Source organism: Hylobates moloch, unplaced genomic scaffold, assembly GCF_009828535.3.
Source record: "Hylobates moloch isolate HMO894 unplaced genomic scaffold, HMol_V3 SCAFFOLD_11, whole genome shotgun sequence".
NCBI classification, from domain to species: domain Eukaryota; kingdom Metazoa; phylum Chordata; class Mammalia; order Primates; family Hylobatidae; genus Hylobates; species Hylobates moloch.
Window position 1 is genome coordinate 85,867,758 of NW_026652286.1, and position 22,964 is coordinate 85,890,721.

General features: G+C 45.0%; 1 protein-coding gene across 17 annotated transcripts in view; it reads left to right on the plus strand.

The window, feature by feature from the left end:
* NCAM1 (neural cell adhesion molecule 1) overlaps window positions 1–22,964 on the plus strand; it is a 320,167-nt gene that overhangs the window by 272,718 nt on the left and 24,485 nt on the right. For 9 of the 17 annotated variants that reach the window (XM_058446700.1, XM_058446706.1, XM_058446702.1 and 6 more), the window contains 6 exons: window positions 1,336–1,486; window positions 1,857–2,041; window positions 2,404–2,500; window positions 2,824–2,994; window positions 4,691–4,822; window positions 5,958–5,972. In XM_058446700.1, coding sequence (XP_058302683.1) covers window positions 1,336–1,486; window positions 1,857–2,041; window positions 2,404–2,500; window positions 2,824–2,994; window positions 4,691–4,822; window positions 5,958–5,972 — 751 coding nt within the window. The remainder of the gene's footprint in view (window positions 1–1,335; window positions 1,487–1,856; window positions 2,042–2,403; window positions 2,501–2,823; window positions 2,995–4,690; window positions 4,823–5,957; window positions 5,973–22,964) is intronic. The other 8 variants (XM_032167416.2, XM_032167422.2, XM_032167418.2 and 5 more) reach the window with 1 other exon arrangement.

Here is a 22,964-nt window from a genome sequence, read left to right on the forward strand (position 1 = left end):
CCCAGGGAGGAATGGCACTTGCAGAAATGGGCAGCCATGACTTTGCTTGGCTCTTCTGTCTTCTTGCTAGAGTTGTTTTTTAGCTTCCAGACATGAAATGAGTTGGGGCTCAGATGACTGGAATAGACTAGATCTGTCAGTGATGGTCCAAGGGACTTCTCATTGGTAAATCTGCTGAGACTGCTGAACAAGGCCAGTGATGCCTTGCTTGTGAGCTTCCTAATCTGGCTGCTGTATGACATTGCAGTTCTGGGCTTCAGGGTCCCAAACCAGCATATCCAAAGAACCTGAAGCCAATTTTTCTGTCATTCTTTAAAGACCCAACGCATGGGATGGCAGACGCCAGGTGCAGAATATAACCTCCTGTCCATCCCTACAGAACATCATATACTGGAGACAAGAGGGCCCAGCCTACGCAGAACAAGACCCTTTCTCCAGATCACTAACTTTCCTGAGGATCTGAAGTTAGGCCACATGCCTAGACACTTCCTGGGCCAGCAACCATTTTACTTAGAATATCAAGGGGAAAATCCCCTTGGAAATACTCCAGTTCCCATTGCCTAAGGACCATGTGCTTATTCTCCTTTTGACCAATCATTATAATTCCAGAGATTTAGGACACCCATTGCTGTATCAAGGACTGTAAAATGGTGGTGGCCAAGGTGTCAAGGATCCCAGACCTGCCTAGGACTCTCTGGGCAAGCCTGTCCCTGGAGAGAGAACCCAGTTACTCTCACTTCCAGTGCAATGGCTCCTGATCTTTGAGTTGTCTGGCTTGTTTTTACATGGGATTATTTCACTTTTAAGCATCCAGGAAAGAGGCATCTGCAGAAATAAGGATTTTTTAAATAATTTCTTACGTTGGGCACTTGGAATGTCCTGCTACACGTACATGCATCATGGAACTGGCAAGTGGGCAGACAGAAAGGACAGGCTGGCAGTGCAGGTTTCCCAGGATCTCAGGAGGTAGGGCTGCTGCTGCTGCTGCTGCAATATCTGCTGGCTGGAGGCTTTGCTTCCGTTTTAGACTTTCGAAACGAAGTCATCTTGGGGGACCTAGCACCAAACCAACCTTGGTACTTACATCAGGCTGCCTGACATAACTGAGTCTCATTTTCTGTTTTGGATACTCCCAGGTTCTCATGCTGCTTCCCAGTGCCTCCCCCATTAGATGGTACCTAAAGTAAGAAAGCCATTGACACAGAGAGGAGAGAGGAAGTGAGATGGGTCACAGACAAGTGATGGCCTAGTCTCCCAGCCCCCATCCTGCCATAGCACTGTTGCCCTCCACCCTGCGTTGGGCTCTGACACGCTCCCTCCCCCCCCCCCCGGCAGACTCTGGATGGGCACATGGTGGTGCGTAGCCATGCCCGTGTGTCGTCGCTGACCCTGAAGAGCATCCAGTACACTGATGCCGGAGAGTACATCTGCACCGCCAGCAACACCATCGGCCAGGACTCCCAGTCCATGTACCTTGAAGTGCAATGTGAGGAATAAATGGGGAAGGACGTGGGGGAGGGAGGGGCAAGGCAAGATCAGGATGAGAGAGGAAACAGCAGCAAGGACCTACGTGCACCCTATATGTTCTGCTCACGTTCCCTGCAGCTGGCCCTGGGCCATTTCAGAGCTCTGTTCCCAAGCCACCCCCTACACACCATCTCCAGGCTTCTTACAAGGCTGCTGTGCCCTTGAGTCTTCCCATGCTATGCACAGGAATTCTAGAATGGCCCTGACCTCTACTATACCAGGTGCTGGCTCTGCTTTGGAGCACACCTGCCTTCCCAGTGCCAGAAGACAGGATATGGGGGCTTCATGATCATGGCAGTCATCCTGATAGTCATTGTTATTTATTGCAGATGCCCCAAAGCTACAGGGCCCTGTGGCTGTGTACACTTGGGAGGGGAACCAGGTGAACATCACCTGCGAGGTATTTGCCTATCCCAGTGCCACGATCTCATGGTTTCGGGATGGCCAGCTGCTGCCAAGCTCCAACTACAGCAATATCAAGATCTACAACACCCCCTCTGCCAGCTATCTGGAGGTGAGTCAGGATGGGGGTGGGGCAGAGCAGAGAAAGCCCAGTTTGACTCTAGGTGGGCTCCAAAATGCAGCTCAAGTCCTCTCTCCTGCTTCTCTGGCGCATCCTGAGCAGGGAAGGCATGGGCTAGAGAAGACACTGAGCCTCTTTTCAGCTCCCCTTCGCACACTCTACCAGTCCCCTCCCTGAATGTGCCTCTCCCATGAGCCCCTCTGCTGTTCTTTTCTCTTGTTTAAGGCTGGGCTGGAGCTAATGATTTGTACTTTACTAGTTCTGTTTTTTACTAACTTAATCCAGTAAATAAAGATCTGAGTCTGTGACCATCCCATGGGACACTTGTAACCCAATAGCTTCTCCTTCTAAAGGTGACCCCGGACTCTGAAAATGATTTTGGAAACTACAACTGTACTGCAGTGAACCGCATTGGGCAGGAGTCCTTGGAATTCATCCTTGTTCAAGCAGGTGAGTGTCCCTTACAGCAGCTGCCACAACCCCCCACCTACCCCTGCCAGCCCAATTTGTGTACTTGAGTGATTCCAGGATATTGGGAAGAAGAAAGGGCCAGGGTCAGCAAAGCCAGAGGGTTGGGAAGCTGGGAGCCATTGGATCAGTGCGTGGGGCATGTTGGGGGAGAAGCATCTGGTGAGATGGGCCAGGAGGACAGGATACAGTGACAGGATTCCCAAGAGTGAGCAGAAATGACAGAGATGTGCCTTGTGACTGAGAGTTAATGGTCTTGGGCCAAACCGGGCTCACCTGAGTCTCCATATGTGTCCTCCCCACAGACACCCCCTCTTCACCATCCATCGACCAGGTGGAGCCATACTCCAGCACAGCCCAGGTGCAGTTTGATGAACCAGAGGCCACAGGTGGGGTGCCCATCCTCAAATACAAAGCTGAGTGGAGAGCAGTAGGTGAAGAAGTATGGCATTCCAAGTGGTATGATGCCAAGGAAGGTGAGTTGGGCGAGTTGGTGTTTCCCTTGGGATCATGAGTGCCTCGGTACTCAGATGTCCCCACCTGCCATCCTGGGCCTGTTCCTACAGAATCGGGAACTGCACCTCCAGAATTAGGTCAAAGTCACATCTGCCTGTAGAGTTGTTGCCCCTATTGCCACCCCAACCCACGCTCTGTGCTTCAGAGCCTGGTTCTCATGACCCTTCCAGGATGGATGAAGGCATCTCTACCACATGCCAGGCAGGAGCCTTGCGTAGGTTCTGAGCACACCCAGATGAGTCCAGTGCATAGGTTCTGAGCACGGCCAGATGAGTCCAGTGCATAGGTTCTGAGCACGGCCAGATGAGTCCAGTGCATAGGTTCTGAGCATGGCTACATGAGTCCAATCCACCCTACTCTGCACGTTTGAGTTACCTGTGCTGCAGGTTCTCTGCCGACACTCGGCCAGTCCTGCTTGGATATCTGTACTCAGGGACTGACTGTCTTGTAATTGTGATAGTAATCAAATAAGCACAGCCAGGCAGGATAAGTCTTCCCTTAAATCAGTCCTGTGCTAGCTTTCCAAGCTAAAGATTAAAAGACTGACCCTTGGATTACTGCAGTGTGAAGATTCTGAGCCCAGATCATCTGAGGATGGTGTGTGCTTATGTTGGACTCCCCCTTTTGGGTTTAATTGGAATAACTCAGTGAAGTATGTTTTGTTTCTGTACAAATTTTTAATCCTGGTCTCGTATGTGGTAATTCGAGTGGAATTGCAAGTGGGCTGGGATATCAGTATCACGGCCATTCAGAGACATAGTGCAATGCAGTTTTACTCAGAATTAGTTCTGCCAGAAAGCTTCCATCACTTCTTCAGCTTCTTGGGGGAGCCAGGGGGCCACGAGGAGCTGCTGGGTGATCAGGATTGGAGCCAGAAGAAAGCAATCACTTTGCCTTCCTAACTTCCCTCTGAAATCTCATACCAATTTTGTGGCAGTTTGATCTCATGTCACTATCTGTCCACCAGACTTTTTTTTTTTTTTAAAGATCAATGCTAGTTATTTTTATTATAAAATATACATAACATACATTTTACATTCCATCATTTTTAAGTGTACATTTCAGTGGCATTAAGTCATAACCATCACCACCATCCATCTCCAGAACTTTTTATCATCCCAAACTGAAACTCTGTCCCCATTAAACACTAACTCTTCATTTGCTACCTCCCCCCAGCCCCTGGCAACCACCATTCTTTCTGTCTCTATGTAGTTAGCTATTCTAAGTACGTCATATAAGTGGAATTGTATGGCATTTGTCCTTTTGTGGCTAGCTTATTTTATTTCACTTGGCATAATATCTTCAAGGTTCATCCATGTTGTAGCACGTGTCAGAATTTCCTTCCTGTTTAAGGTGGAATAACATTCCATTGTATGTCCATGCCACATTTCATGTATCCATTCATCAGTCAATGGTCATTTGGGTTGTGTCTGCCTTTCGGCTATTGTGAATGATGCTGCTGTGAACCTGGATAGCCAGGTATCTGTATCCGTTTGGTCCCGACTTTCAATTCTATGCATGTGCCCAAAAATAAAATTGCTGGACCAAATGATAAATCTACAGTTAATTTTTTGAGGACCCTCCCTACTGTTTTCCAGAGCGACTGCACTATTTTTAACAGTAGACTCTTTTGTCATCCTTCCCATATTATAACAGCCAGCATGGAGGGCATCGTCACCATCGTGGGCCTGAAGCCTGAAACAACGTACGCCGTAAGGCTGGCAGCACTCAATGGCAAAGGGCTGGGTGAGATCAGCGCAGCCTCCGAGTTCAAGACGCAGCCAGTCCGTAAGTAAAGCCAGCTGCCCACCTTTTCCCAGCCCACCATCTTCTCCCTGGGGGCAGCGGGGGACCCTGAGCTGGCCCATGCCATTGTTCAGACCACAGCTTTTTGTCTTTCAGATCCCTCTGCTCCTGGAGGCCCCACCTCCTAGTTCTCTGGTTCTCAGTGACAGCTAACACACAGTCCCTTCATTCTCTCTTTCTCCAAGGGGTTGGGGACACTGTCCTAGTAGCCGGTCCAGCTTGTCAGAATAACAGCCGGGAGGGAGGCACCAACACATTATTAAAGGAAGTGGGGAGAAAACCAGGAGTGAGTTGTCAAAGGATCTGGGAAAGTTGCTTTTTGACAGGCCACAGAAGCCCTAAGCACCCTGTGACTTGCAGGAAGAGGGTAAAGATGGTGACAGTTCACCTAATGCATTGTGGGATCTTTGATGCAGCAGAGATATTAAGTCAGAGACAAATGGAAACTGCTATAGAATATGTGAGCAGCAGCGGAAACCCAGCAAAGCCAAGGGGAAGAGGTAGCCCTGGCCTTGGCCTTTTCTGCTCCTCTCCCTCCCATAGCAAGAGCATTCCTCACAGCCTCTTTCAAGAGAATTGCTTCCCCCTGATTCCACTAAGGGATGTATCTCTAGGTTTTCCTCTGCCGTTCCCTCTTTCTTTAAACTACGCCTATCCCACTTTGCCCTCCCTTCCCACCAGCAGCCAGGCTCTGGGCAAGTCCTGCTCCTGTCATACCCCTTTGCAGACAGAGATACTACCCTGGGAAGCTCCTGAGTCCACCCAGCTAAAGAAGATACCGTAGAACTAAATTTCTGAGTGTTCACAGAGTTCCCTGGGCTCTCTGACCCCTGGATTTAAAATGTACCTGGGAGAATCCTTTGCTTCCTTCTTTTTGAAGCCAGGGGCCTGCAAAGGGACCCATTACCCTTACCTCTTCCCAGAAATAGGAAAGCCTGTCTTATCTTCCTTCTACAGGAGTGGCTTCTTTCTCTGGATTTGAAGTAATTTGATAATTTGAGTTTCCAGCTCCATGTGCTCTGCGGATTCTATTCATTTCTTTTACATCTTATTTTTTTTTCTTGGGTCTGTCTCTTGTCTTTTCTTTTCGTCTGTGTTCCATCCATGGGAAATGCAGATAGCCCTCCTCCACGTAAGTGCCTCTTCATACCTCATTACCTGTTTCCATAGCGTTAACATCTGCTAGTTCTAGTTCTTAATTTAGTTCCGGTCCCTTTTTTGTCCCTTAGAGGCTGAAGTAGATGATATTGTCTGGGCCCTAACCACACTGACCTTAGTCTAGTTGTGCTGTTGTTAACGTCTGTAAGTTACTCCAAGAGGCTAACACTCTTCCTGTTTTAGAGCATGCAACTTCTGTGTCTTTGGAAATTGTTGCTTATTTATTAATTTTTGTGTGTGATATTACCCCACGGCAAAGATGATGTTTGCTGAGCCAAGCATGGTGGAAGTCTGCAGATGGGCCCTGAATAACACGCTATAGCCCTGCCTCACCTTCAGCCAGGATGCCGGGAAAGTGACCACAGCCCCACCAGGCTACTATTCAAAATACCTTGAAGGGAAAAAGAACCTGAAAGGATTTTCATATTTGCTTTTAGGAGATAAAGGAATTGAGCTCAGTTGCTTCCTTGCTTCTTGTCTGTCAGCTTGGTAGCTGGAGGGGAATAGGAGGACTGGCCAGGGAGGCTCCTGCAGCAGCTGCCATAGTCAAAACGTAGCATGAACTTTGGTTCCGAGCCATGGGCATGTCCCGCAGGCAGCCGTTGCAGAGTTAAATCTCTAGTTCCGATCAGCTCTGTTCTTTAGCATGTAGTTACTTGCAGTGTGCATTTCCTTGTTTGGGGAAGACTAACCAGCTAATGTAGGAACTCTTCTGCCATGCATGGTAGGGAAGGGGAGATTCCCCACTGGAAGGACACCCCTTAATCATGTAAGCTGTACATAGAGGACACAGGGAACAAGGGTAACAGAGAGATGAACTGTGGTTTGACCCCATTGGCCTGCAGAGATGCCTCTCAACTTCCCTTCTCCTGAGATTTGGTTCTTCCTAGGCTGAACCAGAATAGCGGAGGGAGGTGTTACCCAGGCAGACACAGAAGAAAAGGTATTCAGGGAGCTGTACAGTCTTTTCATAAAAAGGCTCCCAGCTCCTGAAAGGTACCCAAAGAAGCTTATCTTTTTAACATTATTCAGAAATATTGCGGCAACAGCAAAAACTAAGTAGCTACATGTAGGCATTCTGAGATTTTGAGCAAGTGCCAAATCCCCTACCTCAGCAGAGTTGGTGCCAGGATGAACCAGCTCTCGAAGGCATCAGAGTTGGGGGATGGAGCCATCAGGCCAGACTGACAGGTACCTGCTCTGGGCGTGCAGCTATGCCCTAAGCAAGTTCGAGAGGAGCCACTCTGGGCATGAGGGAACCTTCCTTCTGGATCTTCCCCTGATCTTTAACTTGTGGTTCAACTCAGTCTCCAGGTTTCCTCTGGTCTGGATTTGATCAGTAAATGAATGCTAGCTTAGTTACATTAAAGAGAGGAAGGCTGGGATGAGGCCCCCCTCTGAGTTTCTAACCAGTAACTGGAGTTTGAATACTGAATCAGAGTAACTGGGTCTTGGACTTCAAAGGCCACAGTGGTTTTCATTCATTGCCAGCTCAGTTCTTGCAAAGGTGAGACTATATATATATATCAGAAGCTATATTTTTAAAGTCAATGTTAAAAATGAAATTTTTAAATTTAAAATTTAAATTAAATTTAAATTAAAAATCTAAATTTAAATTTAGATTTTTAACTACAAAAAAGAGGTCTCCAGACGTTGTTTATTGTCTGATAGTATCAAAATGGATAAGTAACCACGACTCCAAGAAGCCCTTTGGAAAAGGATGGTGTCATCTCTGCATTCCAAGTAGGTCATGAATGGCACAACAGCAGGCATTGTTAGTGGTACAAAAAGTCAGTTTTTCTCAATCATATAATAAAATTAAGGTTTGAAGAATCAAAAGGCAAACTTCTTTTAGATAAGTAGAACCATGGCATATTCTTAGAGTTGAGCATGCCTTTTGCAAGAACTTTAGCAGGACGAGGCGGTGAACATATGGGAACATGATATTATCACCAAAGATAACTTATTATGGTCTTTCTTTGTGCCCTGATAACCTTCCCAGAGTTGCTGAAGTGAGGACTTAGCCCACGTTGTATCCTGCTGCCCCTAGACCCATCCTGAAAACAGATATCATTGGGAGGATGCTGCCAGCAGTTACCACTGCTATGACAAACCCACCCTTTTGCTGCTAGGAACTGAGGATGAGCCTTAGGAAGGACCTTCTCTGATTTCTTACTCCCATTTCTTGGAAGACACGAAGGTTGTCTGAACTTAGGTAAACAGAACCAACCACCAGTTTAGCCGTGTGCTTGCACTGAGCCCAAGAACCAGTGGCATTGGTTTCTGATGCCAGCTTATGGCACCACTGACACTGCACCCCTGTCCTGTAATACTGTTGGGATGCAGATGCACAGCAGGATCTCATACCACTGGAGTTGTGCCCTGGTTATACCCTAAGCCCCAAGGAAGAGAAGTCACAGAGTCAGCAGAGGCCAGTGTGCTGCACAGGCAGGTGTTGCTGCCAGACTCCTGGGCTGCCAGGCGTCAGGCGAGACCAGCGCATTTGGCACTGACTCATCACTTGAAGTTCGTTGAGATGTCTCAATAATGGGGTTGCTTTCTTGGTTCTTTAATAGACCTTTCCATGTTTAGGGACATGGATATATCAAAGCAGGGATGAGCAGGGGGAGCTAGTAAAAGCCACAAACACTTAATGGACTCCTGCTTTCAAGCTGCCAGTTAGTAAGCATGGCTTACCTGTCTGGAGGTTCCTTTGTGTGTAGTTCATGAATGTGCGTGAAGTTAATGAGGAAGCTATGACTCCAAACCAACAAATAAAACTCTAACCTGTGAGAATGTGCCTATTTCATGTATGTTTTAAGCCAAATGTCTGCATGCCATCAAGACACTCAGGAGGAAAGCTCAAAACCTCTGTTTGCCTTGAGAGGGGCTACTTGTGTCAGACTCCGTACAACTAGCTATGAATCTTCCCCTCCATGACTGAGCTACCCACCTTCAGAATTTCATTGCCCAAACATTACCTCTTAATTTGCTTCTGTACCTTGAAGCAAAATAGATTATTTCTTTTTGAATATAGAGATTATGAATGATCTCTACTTTTTAAAAGAGTCATCTTGAGATTTTTGTTTTCATATGTTGTCCCCCAGGTGGCACATTGCAAGTATAAGTTAAATGGATTGTCGTATATGTGGTTAAAGCATGTAAAATTCCATCTCTTTGCCAGAACAATATGGACAACTATGCAAACAATTCAAGCTAAACAAAGAAAAGAGAGGGAAGGAGACCTGAATTAACCAGACCATCCAATAATGATGAGTTATGATTCTTTGTTGCTTTGATTCCAGTGACACTGTACTCATGGTTTAATGAGATGCCCTCATGTGGAAGGTAAAGGAAGACAAAACCATGAGTATTAGATATTAAGGCAGTGTTGGAGATATGCTGAGGTTTTTCCAAATTTTCATCTAGCTCTCGAAGGGGACTTTGTTTTGTGACTGTTGATGGGACTACTTCCAAATATTTGCCAATGAAAAACCAAAGATCCATTCAGTGTCCCAGTATCTCAGATGCACAACTAACCATCCTCTACACAGAAGATTGGCTAGAATTTCAGTCCCAGTCTCTTCAACATTTCTTTTCCCTGGAGGAGTGAGAATAATTCTGAACATTATTTGCATGGCTCTTATGTAGCAGCCTCCAAATAACCACATTCTGTAGGGGAGTTTTTGGAAGACAATGGTGGTTGCAGCATCGTCTATATGATAAAGCATCATGAACTTCATACAGTAGTACACATTAGGTAGGACAGCCATTTCTGTCTCATTCATTCAGATGTTGAAATGAGTGAGGCATATAGGTTTTGCTATAAAGTCATATATGGAAATACATACCTATATAGAAACAGATATATAGATGTGTAACATGAAAAGCCAATGTCTATTTTCTCCTTCACTGGTTCACCTTAAACTGAGGTCCAAATTCCCTTTCCTCCTATACCTCTGGTCCTATGGAGACAGCTGGTCCTGCTGAACTGGATATTTGTTTTCAGTCGAGGTCTGAGGTTTGTGCAGCTGTTCCTGGCCCAGACTTTACCTGAACTGCAGGGTCTGGCAGGCGCACAGCCTCAAGGTTTGATGTTAGAGAGACCCCTGCTCCTCGCTGGTGCCCTGGCCACCTGTTCACGCACGGTGTTGTTCTTCCCACTTTAACTCACTTCAGCTCCTCATACTGATGCCCCAGGGTTGTTGCTTCCATTTTTTTTCATTCAATATCTGTGTGCCTCAATGATCTTTCTTCCCCACCTTCATTTTTCTTTCTTCAGCGGCATCTGCTAGCTCGTCTACCCCTGTTCCATTGTCTCCACCAGATAGTGAGTATCATTTTCTTCATCTATCTCTCTGCAGGTCACTTTCCACCAGCCACAGTTTGTTTTGCCTCATGTTATCTCCTTCACCAGGTGATAATTCAACTCAGTTGGTGGAAAGCAGCGTCGGGTTTTAGAGAAGCAGATGAGAAGAGAAACAGGCATAAGGGTTCTCAGATCCATGAGGGGCAGCCTTCCCTGAAGGAGAGGCGAGGAAAAAGCATTGCTCTGGATAGAAAACCCTGCAGGCAGGATCCCCTAGGCGGCCGCCCTGGGGCCAGCCCTGTCCTCAGGATTCTGAGTGGGCTGGATCAAAGCTCGTATTTGGAGAAGCCAAAGGAATTGACCAAGAAAAATGTCTCCTCTGCAGGGTCATAGAAAATGTGTTGGAGTGTTTTGTTTTTACCCTTCATTTTAATTGGCACAGTTGGATACAGACATTGAAATTAGATAGGGAGGCCTGTAGCTTTCGCTTTATCCATAAATGCATACTTTTCTTGTAAATATTTGTGGGAAAATAAACAGTGTCTGGCAGTGTCTGGCAGATGTGCCTGGCAGTAGGCGCTTAGGCAAATCGTTTAACCCTTCACAAGTGAGCCTTGTTTATCTCCTCTGTAAAATAGGATGAGTAGTCACCCACGTCCCGCCACCCTAAAGAAAATCACAAACATTTTAATGTTTATCAGCTCCGCTTTACCTACCTGGGATCATTACCACCAAGCCAGCAGTAATGTCTGCTGGTCGCTCTCAGATTTCATCATCCTGGCTAAGCCTTGCTCATTTCTGATCTAATTAATGTTGCTATCCTGTCCTTTTGTGCTCCTGAATGTGCAGGAGTAGAAGGGGCTCCAGGCCTGCCACTATTTGGAGTTTTGAACCTAGCTTTCCAGGGAGGAATAGCAAAGTAAGACCACAGCTCAGTAAGACACAGGATGCAATGCCAGCATCTGCCCAGAGTGGCAGACAGCAGCAAATGGGCAGGCAGGGTGGTGCCGCCTGGCTGGCTTTATTCTCCTTGATATATCAGAAGCCCCTGTGGTTTGGGCTCAGACTCAGGAGGTGACTCAAGCCTCAAGCTCAGAAGCCCTCTGTCACCATCTGTTGACTCAGAAGCATGCCCATCACCCCATGCAGTGCTTTTCCAGGCACCGTCCTGTAGCAGACGAAGTTCAGGCTTTGGAAGTAGACAGACCTGGGTTCAAATCACAGCTCCACTTCTTCCGCCTGAAGCTCCATGACCTAGGATAAGTTGCTAAGCCTCCCCAAGTCTCATCTAAGGTGAAGGATGGATTCCACTTACCTTTTCAGTGTTTATGAAAATTAAAGATTAAATGTGAAGAACACAAAACATACTGCTCAGAATTTAGCAGCTGGAATTAATAAAATAAATGAGAGTTATGTTATCTCTTGCTGCGTGAAAGTCATTTGTCAGCAAAATCTCTGATCATCTCTTTTAAATATGTATGTTAAGGGTCTTTTAAATATGTATATTAAGGCCCAGCATGGTGGCTCAGGCCTGTAATCCCAACACTTTGAGAGGCCCAGGCGGGTGGATTGCTTGAGGCCAGGAGTTCAAGACCAGTCTGGGCAACATTGTCTCTACTAAAAATACAAAAATTAGCCAGGCATGGTGGCATGTGCCTGTAATCCCAGTTACTTGGGAGGCTGAGGCAGGAGAATTGTTTGAACCCGGGAGATGGAGGTTGTAATGAGATGAGATCACACCATTGCACTCCAGCCTGGGTGACAGAGCAAGACTCCATCTCAAAATAATAAATAAATATGTATATCAATATTGATAACTCAGAGAAGAGAGAGAATACCTCCTTCACCATCTTTATAATGATGCCTACATATGTATAATATATACTCACCCATGTATATATACATATATAGCTATGAGTTTAATTTATCTCCATTCTCTCCTTCACCTTTCTGTGCCTTTTCTGTCTGTCATGTTTCCCTAGCAACCTGGCCTCTTCCTGCCCTTGCAACCACAGAACCAGCTAGTGAGTACAGGGCTGAGTTGCTCTCGGCCAGACCTCTGATCGCTTGTTGTAGAGCCGACTTCTGGATTACAGCACTGCCTGTTGTTTTCCCTTTTATTAAAAGCAACAGTTGTGAATGCATGAAGGCTCCTAGCCTGGTGTGGTTTCCTAAGCATGCCGTCTGCTTGGCCAAGAGAGCAAACCAAGCATCAGCAAAAGAACAGGGTTGATTATTGGAAGACTACTCCGTGCATGAGGAGGCCTTTCCAAATCGACTCTCTAGTTAAAAATAGCCAAGGATTAGGCAAACGCTGAGGACACAAAAGAACAGCATCTCCTTCCCGGCTTTCGCTTTGCTGTCCCTCCTTCTGAAATACACACGCTCATGCGCGTGTTAATTTAGCAGTGGCAAAAAGACAGAGAGCTGAGAGCGAGGGAAGGAATAGGAGAAAATGGCTGCTTGAGGAAAGGGAGAGGGTGATGCCGAGAAGGAAGGAGCCGCTGCTTCCTGACAGCATGCCCGGCTTTGTCTCCCCGTACGCAGAGCGCAGGGGAAGGAGAGAGCTCCTTCCTGCTGTCTCCTTTCAGGCTCCCGCCTCAGTGCTAGAAAAATGATGGGCAGAAAAAGCCTAATCCAGGCTCCCCCTGGGTTGAGAGTCCAGATGAAAATGCTGGAATTTATCTCTTGACAATAAAGTCAAGAGCCAGACTGTATCCTCTTTTTTCATCGTAGAAAACATTGCACAGAATCACCGCTGTAACATGTTCCAAGCTGGTCTTTATAATGCTCTAATGAAGTAAGATGCGTGTGGAGGACTTGAATCCCCTGAAGAATCCATATGAGTATGCGTGCATGTTTATAGTGTTCAAGCATCAAAGCTGTGTGGGAGTTTTAGATTTTATAATATTTCTGGTTGCACAGAAAAAAAAAATGGCATACATCCCATCAAGCAGAACAAGAAGGCAGAAAGCAGGTATGCAAAGTATAACTCCAGCTCCCAGGGCCAAGCTTTCCAATACATAATTGAACAGAGAAGAAAAGAGTTTCCTGGTTCTGTGTGTTGCATGAAATGGTTCTTTTTTTTCTTCTGCAGAACACAACTAAGGGTCTGCTTTCTTGGTGTTCCCTCCGTGTGTGTGCTGCGATGAATTTTAATTCCTGATGCTTTTGAGGTTTCATTTTGTCAGCAGAGCAGAGCTGGTGACAATAGGCTGTGCTCGCATGGGTTTAATTCAGATTATGAGGGGTTTTTTTTTACATTTGGAAAAGGAATGCAGCTAACAGACCCCTTTCTTATTCTACAGTGTCGCTCCTGCCCTTTTTCAGCCTGGTGCAATGTGTGTCTAGGCACAGTAGGAGAAAGCTACATAATGTATTTGTACAACTGTGTCGTATTTCAGGTGGCTCACTGTAGGTTGGTCCCCTCTGTTAGTGAAACACAATCTTGGCTCCAGATTTTGCCTGAAGAAGGAATTAGGTGTCTCTCCCCTGACATGTCTTTAATTTTTAAACATCAGACATTTCTGCCCACAGACAAAATGCTTAGTTGTGACATCCAAAGGGAAGAAAGTTTGAGTCATTTTATTTTGAGCCACTTGACTACTGACCCAAATTGTAGGTCCCAGTGGATACTGAGATAAAGGAAAGACGCTCACAATTGGGCAGCAGCCTGAGTTTAGCATGAACTTATTTCTCACTAGTAAGATGAAATGTAGCACGTGTGAATTGTAGTGGAACTAAGCAGAGTAGCTATCAGCATGTGAATATCCATCGATCATCAATCCATCAGTGGGGTTGAAAATAAATATCTCCCAGTTTTGCCTGTGTGTGTGTGTGTGTGTGTGTGTGTGTGTGTGTGTACCCATTTATAATTATGAGGGAATAAAGGTATTCTAAATAAACCAAAGGAGCAATTGCTTAGTTGTATATAATCCCTGTAAGGCCCCTTTGGTTGGAAGGTGCCTGAATCTGTGTAATGCCAGACAATAAGAAAGAAGCACACATTCTATCAGCTCACAGTGGCGAGGGAAGAGGTAGCCTGGTTAAAACATTTCTCTCAGGTTATTTTTAACCAGCGGTGTTCTTTACACAGAAAGGTGTCTTCATCTCCCTTCTTTGCCCTTCTCCCTCAGCCTCAATTGGCAGTGGCCAAAACTTTCCCTGGCCTCTTAAATTTAAGGTCAGAAACCCAAAATGCCTTTTAACAAGTCAAGATCACTCAGTCACAACATAGGACCAAAAGGAATGCTTTTACATCCACACAAGAAAAGTATTTTTTTTTTCATTGTAAATCTCAAATTTATGTCTTATCAGCGCAACCACAAGTCTAAAGATATAACTTTAACCACATCAGGTTGGGTGCCGTGGCTCAAGCCTATAATTCCAGCACTTTGGAAGGCTGAGGTGGAAGGACCACTTGAGCCCAGCTGGGCTAACATGGCGAAACCCCCATCTCTACAAAAAATAGAAAAATTAGCTGGGCATAGTGGCACATGCCTGTAGTCCCAGCCATTCAGGAGGCTGAGGCAGAAAGATTGCTTGAGCTGGGGAGGTCAAGGCTGGAGTGAGCTATCTTCATGCCACTGCACTGCAGCCTGGGTAATCAAACACGACCCTGTTTCAAAACAAACAAAAAACTTTAACCACAAATGACCAAACATGTGCTTAATGTCAGAGTCTCAGCACATTGGGCCAAAGGTACAGTTTCTGCTGTTTAGTGTCAACATAGCCATTGTCTCAACCATCGGAAGGAAACTCATTCCCTAGTCTGCCCTGGCCTCTTCCTTTATATGGGTCTTAACTTTAGGGAGGCTCACTGAGGTCTCAGGAATAATATGGGTTTGTGGAGAAAGAAGTGAGATAAGATCCTCAAAGCCACCATCTCTGGCATGCATCCACCCAGCCTCATTCAGCCCATGCTCCCCTCCTCCTTATACCATAGGAAAAATGAAATGACTCTTCTTAATTTAATACAATCTTTTGTTCTTCTAGGGCACACAGTCTTCACCTTAAGACTCTCAGGACTTTTCCTTGATGACCCGTATTCTGTTTCATTGCCCTTGTTTCCCAAGGATGCTGAGACGTTTCTGGAATCTGTGGATAATAACTTGCTTTTTTCTTTTCCTTTAACAGTCTCCTGGATTGACTTTGACATCTGGGTCCTGACAGCAACACCTCCCCATTTCAAAACAAGTTTACATGCTCCTGATGTGGTATTAATATGTAGTGTTGCAGCCGTAGCTAATGCTTATTGGTGTTGTTAACCAAATGCTCTTTATGATTTATTATTCTTCTATTTCTGGGCAGTTTCGCTGCCCTCCCAATGTTTCCTATATATGCTGCTAATTTAATTTGATTTCTCCTTTTATTTAGTCTGTGATTTTGTTGTTGATTTTTCTCCCTGCCCATTGTTTACATCAGTTTTTAATTTTTTTGTATTTTCCATGTGACCTCCTCCACTTTCCTTTCAACCAATATCATGTGCGTGCGTATCATGTGACTTTGTCATGTGGCTTGCATGGTGCTGATGATGTCGTCCACGCTGGTGAACAGAAGGTAAAACTCTTTGTTCTGATTAGTGAAATAAATCTGGGACCACGGCCTGGCACATAGGGCACACTCATTTCTTCCTGTCTCAGATTTCCTAAGCAAAGCCATTTGAGAGCTTTCCTCTTGTTCTCAATTCACATCCAGAATTCATCATTCCTTGCAAACTTGACATGACAATTTGATATCACGACAACCTTTGGTTTGGTATTTTGCTTCAAGAACTTTGGTCACACAAACTGTTCTCTACAGTCAACCCACATTAGCCACAGCACAGTTTGCAAACTTGAATTTTTACCAGATGGTTCATAAAAATTATTTCCCAGAAAGGTGTTTGGCAAATTAGCTTTATAGCATTGTTATTTAACTTCATCCGGTAGTTCTAAACACCACAGTTGTTCTAAAGTGAGTCACATTCCTGTGAAAATGTTTACAACCTTGAAATGCTACAGAGTGAAATATATCAATTGCAAAGGTTGTATTTGTTCAAAACCCAGTGAGAGTGCTTCATAAAATTCATACACATTGAGGACTTTCTGAAATAAGAGATTTAAGAATTTGGATTAGAGCAGTTTGGCTGTGATTACCGAGGAGTCACTTTTTAAGAGTGGCCCTCCCCCAGGAAGGGGGAGAAAATCAAAGCAAAAGTCACTTGGCAATTACCATGAATGGAGATCTCCGTGTAATCAAGAAACACATGATTGACCCTTGCAGCAAAGGAAATAAAATTATAGCCTAATTAAGTGCATAGCGGTGACAAAATAATTAGTTAATATTGTGACTGTCACAACCTCGTTAAAACATTTCTCGCTTACCAGAAGGAGAGAAGCAAGCCTCTGCTCACAGCTTCCCTCACTAAAATCAAACACCTATTCAGAACCTGCCCTTTAAGTTATATGCATTCAGTTTTCTCCTAACTGAAATGTTTTACTTCAAATCACACCCTGAGACTTGGGCTACATGGATCACGAAAGCAAAACTAACTCCAATAACCCCCCGGTGTGCCCGTGCATGCGAGGGGTCCCTGTTTGACCTCACTTCTCTGAGAACTGATTGGGCGACATCCACACAGACAAAACCGTCAACAGCTGGTCTCGCATGTCCTTTGTTCCTGGTCTGCTCTTGTGTTTTGTTCTCCTCCTGTGTGTTAGCCCTGTGTACCTTCCCTCTCGTTCACCCTCCACATTTCCCATCTCTGAGCCCTTCAGCTTTATAGGGATGTCAGCTTGGCCCCAATGTAGTCCCATTTACAGCCAGACTCCTGGACTTGCCTATGAGCCATGCTCATTTCCAAAAAGGCGATATTGGGTATGTACATTGTATGAAATAAGGTGGGAATGTCCCAGAAGCAGAAGAACGTCTGATGCAGTCCATGCCAATCAATTGGGCTTACCTTTAAAAATCATCTGAATATGCAGGTCTCAGGGCAGAGAATATAGAGAGCTTAAGATTTTCTAAACTACAAGTCCCACCCAAAATATTGTATTTTCTTGATTTCCCAAAGGTTGACCATCAGCAAGACTAGATATTTTTCAGACTTATGATGACTGTTCAGTAGCTGATGTTCTGGAAAAAGATCTGGGCCTTCACCATGAAATCTTAAATGTGAGCAGTTACTGGATGCTGAATTTGAAACCTATTCATTTCTTTTTTTAAAACAAGCTTGGTCATTTCTGTGCAATGCTATAATTCAGAACGAAACAAAGTGCACATTGTTAATAAGGTAGACACTAATTCACTCCTCTAAAGAGAGCTCTCTTCCAGACATTTTAAGCCAGGGCAAGAAATGTTTAAAGGTGTTTTCTGCAGTTGCCATAGAAACACTCCTTAGCAGTCATCTTGGCTGTTGGTAAAAAATGTGGCCATTACCTAAAACAAAAAAAAAGAAATCGCTGAGAGCCTTAGAGAATTCCAAAGCTATGATTACCCCCTCCTGGAACCATGTCCTCATCCATGACAGACCCTCTCCTGCCATCTGCAAGGGGGCAAGCTGAGGACTTATTCAGGTGAGCCCCGCAAGCAGCAGGAATTGGCCTTTAACAATAAAATTTAAGGGAATGAAGAGGTCAGGGCCAATAAAATTCATGGAGGAGAGCAATAAAGCTTAGTTAAGGACAGTTATCACCTCCTCTCCCTGGGTATTAGCAAAGATTTAAGCTGAATTGGGCCTAAATGAGAAAAGTGAGAGTAAGCTGGGGGGTGAAGGGGGAACTTTCTGCTGTCAATGGGTTGTACACCCAACAATTGGTGACATCTGATGTTCCCTGTCCACCTTGCACTCCCTCAAAAAGAGAAAACTGCCTGGGATATGCATAACCTAAGCTGGATGCTCCATCTACCCTGAGTTCAGTGGGCAGTGTTTACAGAATCCAGCAGCACTGCGTGAAGTATGGCAACTCAGAAGGAGAAGGGAGGTTATAACAGGGATTGAGCCCCATCCTTTATGGTTACTTGGCTCCTGAGCCTACAGGGCTTGGCCTGTAGAGGATTGTGACAGATAAGCTTAGACACCTGTCCCAGGAAAGAAGAAGTGAGGATGCAAACTTTGATTTCTAAGGTCATGGCATCATGTCACTGCAGGGCTTCCTCCAATGACTCCATGGAGCCGTGGCTTTGTCCACCAGCTACTGAGGACTCTGTGTAAATGGGACTCCCCACCAGCAGCATGTGTGAGATGAGAAGCCCCCTGCACCCCTCTGTCCGTGTGCTGCATGTCTGAGCATGGCTCCCTCCCCAGCCATTCATAATGATATTTTTTTTCTTTAGCTACTGACACTGACTCGTACTAGGAAATGCTGATTCTGATGAGCTAAGCTCTTTAACACCCACTCTTCCTTCTTAGATTGAAAACATCACTAACCACCCCTTCCACTCCCTCCTTTATTTTTTTACAGCTGTGTGTCTGGATTGCCACGATCTCTGGCAGGTCGACACAGACTTTTCACCAGGGTTTCTGCTCTAATTGCCTTTATCTCTAAGGATTCCCTGCACTGGAGGTTCCCAGGGTAGAGAGTCAGTGGGAAGGGGCTGAAGAAAAAGGCAGTGAGGTGTGTCAGCCCGAATCCTGTGGGCAGGGACTGTGGGCTGCTGCTGGCCTTGGAAACTGCCAGTTCCCTTAGGGTCACCAGTATGAGGGTTGAAACTCCCTAGGAACCACATTCTTCTTCATAATCAGTCTAATGTCCATGAAATAGAGTTGAAGACGGGCACAAGCCCCCCTTGTGGCCTTGGAGGCAGGAGCCAAGTTAACTGTTGATGATAGCAGTTATTTCTGTCATAACTTCCTCAGCCTGGATCAGCCCCATAACCACAAGCCATACCTTCCTGGTCATATTTTCTTTTTAAGATGATGAAACAAAGATAATTGATCAATTAATCTGTTGGTGTTTTCATGACACCCGCGAGAAGGGAACTGGTATTTTTGTGGTTCAGTCTGTCAGAGCCCATTGCTTGCTGTTTAATTTGTACTTCGTGCTGCTGTTTGCCACCCCACCCCAACACGTACTCTCACATTCATAATTCCTCAGGAGACTGGTGCTGGAAAGGATTTATAGACCAGATGCCTTAGTGAGTGTGGCCGCAGGGAGCTCAGCATCCTTGCTCTGCAAGCTGGGAACTGGCCATGCCCGCACTCACTCATTGTGTATCCCGAGGCTCCCTGGAGCCAAGGACTAGGATGGCAAAGATTCTGGTCACTCAGGCACAAGCAAAGCCTTGATGCTGAAGAGAAAAGCATCCGGGGGAAAAGAAAAACTTTACCCCAAAAGCTTGATCTAGCAGGAACAATGCCTAAGACAAATTAATACCCACCCTTACGCTGCCAGGCTGTTCTTTGGGATTGTCCGAAAGCCACTCAACATCCCTAGAATAGCCAGGTAGGTTACCAAAAGAGGCACCAGGGAGAGCCACGAGGATCCAGGAATGTATGCAACATAGATCACATCTGATTCTTTTGTCATCGAGGGCTAAGAGCTTTGTTTCAGGAAAGAGAATTAGTGGTCTAGTAACGCTAAATCCTGATTCCCTCAGATATTTTGCTGATCCCCTAAGGACCAGCCACATGTCTAACTTCTGGATATAATTGTAATGTTTCTGGCTTGGAAAAAGTAAATAGGCTTCATATTTGAATAGCTAAGTCATACATTTTGGACTTTCCAAAAACTAAGAGTAAAAAGGTATACATAACACAAGTTTCAAATTGCTTGGAAGAAATAATCAACCAAAGGAGACAGGAGTTACGATAAACAAAATGAACAGTATTTTTAAAACTAGACAGTCTTATTTGATAGGAAAAGTGAAAGATTGTAATGCAAGCCCCACATTTATCATGGGTTTATGCTCAGACACCTGAAACTTTGTGCAGATCTGTATGAGAGAGAACACAAAGTGGATGAATAGAGAACACAGATGGAGGGCTTTTTGTTTTGTTTTGTTTTGTTTCTTTTGAGGCTGAGTCTCGCTGTCACCTGGGCTAGAGTGCAGTGGTGCGATCTCTGCTCACTGCAACCTCCACCTCCCATGCTCAAGCAATTCTCCTCCCTCAGCCTTCTGCGTAGCTGGGATTACAGATGCATGCCACCATGCCCGGCTAATTTTTTAATTTTTTTAGTAGAGATGGGGTTTCACCATGTAGGCCAGGCTGGTCTTGAACTCCTGACCTCAGGTGATCCACCCGCCTCGGCCTCCCAAAGTGCCGGGATTACAGGCATGAGCCATTGTGCCCAGCCCTAGATAGAGGCTTTCTTGAGGATGTCTGTTTGGCACCCACCCCAGCCTTTCATTCAGAAGACACAGCTAACTCTTGGTGCTCGGGCTCCTTTGAGTGAGAAATAGAATATTGTTTTCCTGCTAAAATTCACCAATGCTGTCCAAGTACCCTGGATTTGCTATAATTTTTGTTGTGGAATTCAGATATCCAGCGGAGTTTTCTAACTCCTGGGGCTTCTGCTGATGAGAGGAAGGGCATGAAGCCGATTCAGATTTAAGGGTACAGTAGCACAGTAATTACAAACAGAGAACCTGCAATCGGCATGGCCAGAAATATACATTTCAATTATGGTTTCTAAGGGAAACCAATTTCCTAGGACCTGCCTATGATATATCTGACTATATGTGGCCTCTATGGTACGTTCTTATTTTCTTGAGTTCATGATTCACATCCTGCTAGAAAATACCAGAACTGCACAATACTTTATATTTGTTATTGGCAAAGTTTCTTTTTAATGTTCCGTTGGTGTAGTCTTTACATAATACATTTTGGGGGGAACATTTGACTCATGGCTAAAGCGAAACTCCAAGGGTGTAATTAACCCCAGGGGTCTTCTGGGAGCGACCTGCCGATTGCTGCTGAATCGCAAACCAACATTTACAAATAATTACAATATTGGTTTTACTGAAATTACTCATGATGATTTCAATCAGGGCAGCCATCTCAGAACACAGTGCACATCAGGACTCTCTCAGGCATTTCTTCTGCTAATGTGCTCGATAAAGCAGTCAGCCTCCTGAATGGCAAGGTCCCTTTTCTCCCGCCACAGCCCCTCCCTCATCAGGCTTTGCGTAGAAAGCCTAAGAAAGTTTCTCTAACCCCATTTCTAATCTTTAAGAGAATTTGCTGACAGTGAACACTGGAAGATAAGACACTTGATTAAACAAGTGCTTTTTCCATGTTTTCATGTACTCACAGCAAGTTACAGAGCCACCAAGTCGGTCAAAATCTCTGTGATATTAGTTGAATATGATCTTCCTGTAGAAATACTGTCATAGGCTGGGTGCAGGGGCTCACACCCGTAATCCTAGTACTTTGGGAGGCCAAGGTGAGAGGATAGCTTGAGCCTAGAAGTTCAAGACCAGCCTCAGTAACATAGTGAGACCCCATCTCTACAAAAAATTTAAAAATTAGCTGAGTGTGGTGGCATGTGCCTGTGGTCCTAGCTACTCTGGAGGCTGTGGTGAGCGAATCGCTTGAGTCATGGAGATTAAGACTGCAGTGAGCTATGATTGTGCCACTGCACTTCAGCTTGGGTGACAGCAAGACCCTGTCTCAAAAAAAAAAAAAAAAAAAGTCATAGGAAGCATTATGTATCTGTCCAAGGGCCTCATAATCATTTAAGAGAATTAATCATAACTTAGTTTTTCCATTTGGCAAACAAAATGGTGTCTTATTTACCTTTGAGACTTCAGCGCCTAATAGACTACCTGGGACCTAGTAGATATTCAGTACACATCTGTTGAATAAATCATAGGTAAAGCACTCTAAATAATAAACCTAAATATTATTTCATTTTATTTTTGAGACAAGGTCTCACTCTGTCACCCAGGCTGGAGTGCAGTGGCACGATCTTGGCTCACTGCAACCTCTGCCTCCCGGTTTCAAGTGATTCTCATGCCTCAGCCTCTCGAGTAGCTGGGATTACAGGCACATGCCACCATGCCCAGCTTTTCTTTTTTTGGGGGGGTGGGGGGTAGAGACAGAGTTTCACTATGCTGGCCAGGCTGGTCACAAACTCCTAACCTCAAGTGATCCACCCACCTCAGCCTCCCGAAGTCCTAGGATTACAGGCGTGAGCCCCCGCACCCAGCCAATATTATTATTTAATATAAAATGCTCTAAATTCTAAGAGAAAATAATACACACATATCAGAATACTATGATAGTCACTGAGATAAAATGATACAAACTATAGTGTTCTAACTGTGTCAAATGTGTTCTAACTATGGTATAGATTTGGATGGCTTTTCTCTGATTCAAATTACATTTTTTCTGAAACAAATCTAAAGATAAGAGAGTACTTTCATCAGGGAAGTTGGTGTATGCAGGATTCCCTAGAGAGATTTTTATTCTTATGTCTTTGAAGAGACTTGGGGGTCTCTTTTCAAAGATAAAACTTTTGAGATAACTTTTTCAACATTTTAAAGCAAAAAGTTGACAAATTTCTGCCTTAGAGATGTGAAATTGTTGACCTTGAAGTGCATCTCCCTAAAATTGGCTGAAAGTCTTGTATTTTATGTTCTGTTTCCCACAATGTCATGAGAAACAGCCCAGGTGTAGTTAGTAGTCTGTGCTAGTGCAGTGGCTGTCACTGTTTGACGTGACAGCAGAGCTGG